Below are 5000 nucleotides of genomic sequence, written 5' to 3' on the forward strand. Positions count from 1 at the left end.
AACACGGAGGGTGCAGGGGGTGGGGGCTCTTAAAGGGGCATCATTCTCCCCAAAAAACTCCCAGCAATTATTCATTTCTTTTTCATTGTATTCCGAAAACCAGGAGAATTAAAGTCCTGGAGACTTGATCATATCATCTGTGCCCGAAAACCATCGCTCACCGCCCCTTCTGTGTAGAGCCTCTGAACCCCTGATTGTTCCCCTTGAAGGGGTAAAGTCCAGTGAAAGTATAACCAGAGGGTGAACAAACCCCCCGGTGAAATACCACACAGAGCAGGAAAGGCCCAGGCTGCATCGCCGGCCTGTGCTGAGCCACCTGATCTCACCCCGGGGCGGTACTGAGCCCCACAGAGCAAGAAGGGTGTGGGGGGAGGGGGAGGAGGAGTGGGGGATGGGGAGGAGGAGGGGGGGGATGGTGTGGTGAGAGTGGGGGAGGGGGAGGTGGAGTAGGGGGAGGGGGGAATCTCAGCATTCTGATATTTCTCTGAGGCAAGATTCACATCTATTTGAAACGCCCCAAAGCGTCTTTTTATACAGCCAATGAAGTACTTGTTTTGAAGTGTAGTCACTGCTGTAATGTAGGAAACGCGGCAGCCAGTTGTGCACAGCAAGCTCCCACAAACAGCGATGTGAAAATGGCCAGATAATCAGTTTTAGTGAAGATGATTGAGGGGTAAATATTGGCCCAGGACACCGGGGAGAACTCCCCCTTGTTCCTTTATGCCCCGAGGGGACAGACGGTGCCTCGGTTTAAGGTCCAGCCTGGCGCAGTACCACCGCGGCCCGGCAGGTGGCGACACCGACACATTTCACAATGAGCTCGGCTGCTCCCCCTGGCGGGCTTGCACCGGTACTGCAGCTGTGTGCACAACAACAACAACAACAACAACAACAACAATTTTGTATTTATATAGCGCCTTTAACATAGTAAAACGTCCCAAGATGCTTCACAGGAGCAATTATCAAACAAATTTGACACTGAGCCACATAAAGAGAAATTAGGGCAGGTGACCAAAAACTCGGCCAAAGAGGGAGGTTTTAAGGAGCGTCTTAAAGGAGGAGAGAGAGGCGGAGAGGTTTATGGAGGGAATTCCGGAGCTTGGGGCCCGAACAGCTGAAGGCACGGCCGCCAATGGTGGAGCGATGGAAATTGCTAGACAAAGTAGACCAAGATCCATCGAATTCACCTTCTACCATCCTGGTAGTTGTACGATACAATGATCGTAAAAAAGTAATTGGTGGAAGGATTAGAGGGGAGTTTATTTCACCCAGAGGGCGGTGGGGGTCTGGAACTCACTGCCTGAAAGGGTGGGAGAGGCAGAAACCCTCATCACATTTAAACAGTACTTGGATATGCACCTGAAGTGCCGTAACCTCCAGGGCTAGGGACCAAGAGCTGGACAGTGGGATTAGGCTGGAGAGCTCTTTGTCGGCCGGCACGGACACGATGGGCCGAATGGCCTCCTTCTGTGCTGTAAACTTCTCTCTTCTTCCTTTACCCTTTATAAGAACATAAGAAATGGGAGCAGGAGATCTCCATATCCCTTGATTCCCCTAGAGTCCAAAAATCTGTCGATCTCAGCCTTGAATATACTCAAAGACTCGGCATCCACAGCCCTCGGGGCAGAGAATTCCAAAGCTTCTCTCGGTGTGTCTGGGGCTGCCCGACATACGTGGGGGCGGGACTGGGGAAAAGGGGCTTCACACACGACAGCCGGGCGCAGAGAGAATGATGATGTCGCATCCATCTCATCACAATATTGCAATAAAGCTGAGCTGAAGCCCCTCCCCCACCAGCCCTGCCCCTCCCCCACCTCCTCCTCCCCATCCCCTCCCCCACCAGCCCTGCCCCTCCCCCACCTCCTCCTCCCCATCCCCTCCCCCACCAGCCCTGCCCCTCCCCATCCCCCCCCTCCCCCTCCCCCTCCCCCCTCCTACCCCCTCCCCCCACACCCTCACCATCCCCTCCTCCTCCCCTCCCCCCCCCTCCCCCCACACCCTCCTCCCCTCCTCCCTCCCCCTCCACCCCTCCACCCCTCCCCCTCCCTTCCCCTCCCCCTCCTCCTCCCCTCCCCCCACCCCCTCCCTCCACACCCTCACCCCCTCCCAAGGTGTATCGAGGCTATTTTTAGCCCCTCTAACCACCTCCCCTCGTTCCCTCGTCCCCGCAGTCCCCGGGATTGAACCTGGGCCTTTGCTGAGGTCACACAACAGTTAACTCAGTAAATGGTGCGCGCTTTGGCTGTAATCTTATCCCCGACATTATCTAGAGCCATTGTCACAGTAAAGGTTCGATTATAAGATCCATTTGCTCGCTAGACTGTGACTGGATTTAATTCCCCAGCAGTGGATTAACCAGAGTGCTTCCTTTCTGCTTTCCTTATCCTTTCAACACAATCTGATATATTAAAAGTGATTAAATTGTCTGATCAATGGATATCGGGCCAGAACTTGCTGGAGTAATGAGCAGCGTGTAAATGACACAGACCGTTATTAAAGCACAAATCAGGAAGTCCAGGGGATGAAGAGATTCGCCTGAGTCGTCAGTCTCCACAACTTGCATTTCTATAGCACCTTTCACATCCTCAGTGCGTCCCAAACACTTCACAGCCAATGAAATTCTTTTTGAAGCTACTGTTGTAATGTAGGAAACACGGCAGCCAATTTGCGCACAGCAAGCTCCCACAAACAGCAATGTGATAATGACCAGATAATCTGTTTTAGTGAAGTGGGTTGAGGGATAAATATTGGCCCCAGGACAGCGGGAGAACTCCCCTGCTCTTACTCAAATAGTGCCATGGGATCTTTTACGTTCCCTTGAGAGAGCAGATGGGGCCTTGGTTTAACGTCTGATCTGAAAGACGGCAGCTCCGACAGTGTGGCGCCCCCTCAGTACTGCCCCTCCGACAGTGCGGCGCTCCCTCAGTACTGCCCCTCTGACAGTGCAGCACTCCCTCAGTACTGCCCCTCCGACAGTGCGGCGCCCCCTCAGTATTGCCCCTCCGACTGTGCGACGCTCCCTCAGTACTGCCCCTCCGACAGTGCGGCGTTCCCTCAGTACTGCCCCTCTGACAGTGCAGCACTCCCTCAGTACTGCCCCTCCGACAGTGCGGCGCTCCCTCAGTACTGCCCCTCCGACAGTGCGGCGCCCCCTCAGTACTGCCCCTCCGACAGTGCGGCGCTCCCTCAGTACTGCCCCTCCGACAGTGCGGCGCTGCCTCAGTACTGCCCCTCCGACAGTGCGGCGCTCCCTCAGTACTGCCCCTCCGACAGTGCGGCGCCCCCTCAGTACTGCCCCTCCGACAGTGCGGCACTCCTTCAGTACTGCCCCTCCGACAGTGCAGCACTCCCTCAGTACTGCCCCTCCGACAGTGCGGCGCCCCCTCAGTACTGCCCCTCCGACAGTGCGGCGCTCCCTCAGTACTGCCCCTCCGACAGTGCGGCACTCCCTCAGTACTGCCCCTCCGACAGTGCGGCGCCCCCTCAGTACTGCCCCTCCGACTGTGCGACGCTCCCTCAGTACTGCCCCGCCGACAGTGCGGCGTTCCCTCAGTACTGCCCCTCCGACAGTGCAGCACTCCCTCAGTACTGCCCCTCCGACAGTGCGGCGTTCCCTCAGTACTGCCCCTCCGACTGTGCGACGCTCCCTCAGTACTGCCCCTCCGACAGTGCGGCGTTCCCTCAGTACTGCCCCTCCGACAGTGCAGCACTCCCTCAGTACTGCCCCTCCGACAGTGCGGCGTTCCCTCAGTACTGCCCCTCCGACAGTGCAGCACTCCCTCAGTACTGCCCCTCCGACAGTGCGGCGTTCCCTCAGTACTGCCCCTCCGACTGTGCGACGCTCCCTCAGTACTGCCCCTCCGACAGTGCGGCACTCCCTCAGTACTGCCCCTCCGACAGTGCGGCGCCCCCTCAGTACTGCCCCTCCGACTGTGCAACGCTCCCTCAGTACTGCCCCTCCGACAGTGCGGCGTTCCCTCAGTACTGCCCCTCCGACAGTGCAGCACTCCCTCAGTACTGCCCCTCCGACAGTGCGGCGTTCCCTCAGTACTGCCCCTCCGACTGTGCGACGCTCCCTCAGTACTGCCCCTCCGACAGTGCGGCGTTCCCTCAGTACTGCCCCTCCGACAGTGCAGCACTCCCTCAGTACTGCCCCTCCGACAGTGCGGCGTTCCCTCAGTACTGCCCCTCCGACTGTGCGACGCTCCCTCAGTACTGCCCCTCCGACAGTGCAGCACTCCCTCAGTACTGCCCCTCTGACAGTGCAGCACTCCCTCAGTACTGCCCCTCCGACAGTGCAGCACTCCCTCAGTACTGCCCCTCCGACTGTGCGACGCTCCCTCAGTACTGCCCCTCCGACAGTGCGGCGTTCCCTCAGTACTGCCCCTCCGACAGTGCGGCGCTCCCTCAGTACTGCCCCTCCGACAGTGCAGCACTCCCTCAGTACTGCCCCTCCGACAGTGCGGCACTCCCTCAGTACTGCCCCTCCGACAGTGCGGCGTTCCCTCAGTACTGCCCCTCCGACAGTGCAGCGCTCCCTCAGTACTGCCCCTCCGACAGTGCAGCACTCCCTCAGTACTGCCCCTCCGACAGTGCGGCGTTCCCTCAGTACTGCCCCTCCGACAGTGCAGCGCTCCCTCAGTACTGCCCCTCCGACAGTGCGGCGTTCCCTCAGTACTGTGCTGGAGTGTCAGTCTAGATTTTTGTGCTCGAGTCTCTGGAGTGGGACTTGAACCCACAACCTTCTGACTCAGAGACGGGAGTGCTGCCCACTGAGCCATGGCTGGGCAGATTCTTGAGGACTCGGGCGAATTCCCACCAATCATCTTCAATCTTCTGCTGGGCCGCTGCAATCATTCTTGTTACTGGTCTCTTTTACCCAGACTTTCACGCGTTATGGCAAGTGCTACACCTTCAACTCAGGGAAGGATGGGAACCCGCTGCTCACGACCATGAAGGGCGGGACAGGCAACGGTCTGGAGGTGATGCTGGACATTCAG

At 58.1% G+C, this 5000-nt stretch overlaps 1 protein-coding gene across 2 annotated transcripts in view; it reads left to right on the forward strand.

The window, feature by feature from the left end:
* The window catches only part of asic1c (acid-sensing (proton-gated) ion channel 1c), a 537225-nt gene that overhangs the window by 483342 nt on the left and 48883 nt on the right, over positions 1-5000 (forward strand). For both annotated transcript variants that reach the window (XM_085992205.1, XM_085992204.1), the window contains one exon: positions 4884-5000. This exon is cut by the window's right edge and continues 34 nt beyond it. In XM_085992205.1, coding sequence (XP_085848331.1) covers positions 4884-5000 — 117 coding nt within the window. The remainder of the gene's footprint in view (positions 1-4883) is intronic.

This window comes from Somniosus microcephalus, chromosome 7 (genome assembly GCF_052327205.1).
Source record: "Somniosus microcephalus isolate GS21.2 chromosome 7, FLI_Smic_1.0, whole genome shotgun sequence".
NCBI lineage: Eukaryota > Metazoa > Chordata > Chondrichthyes > Squaliformes > Somniosidae > Somniosus > Somniosus microcephalus.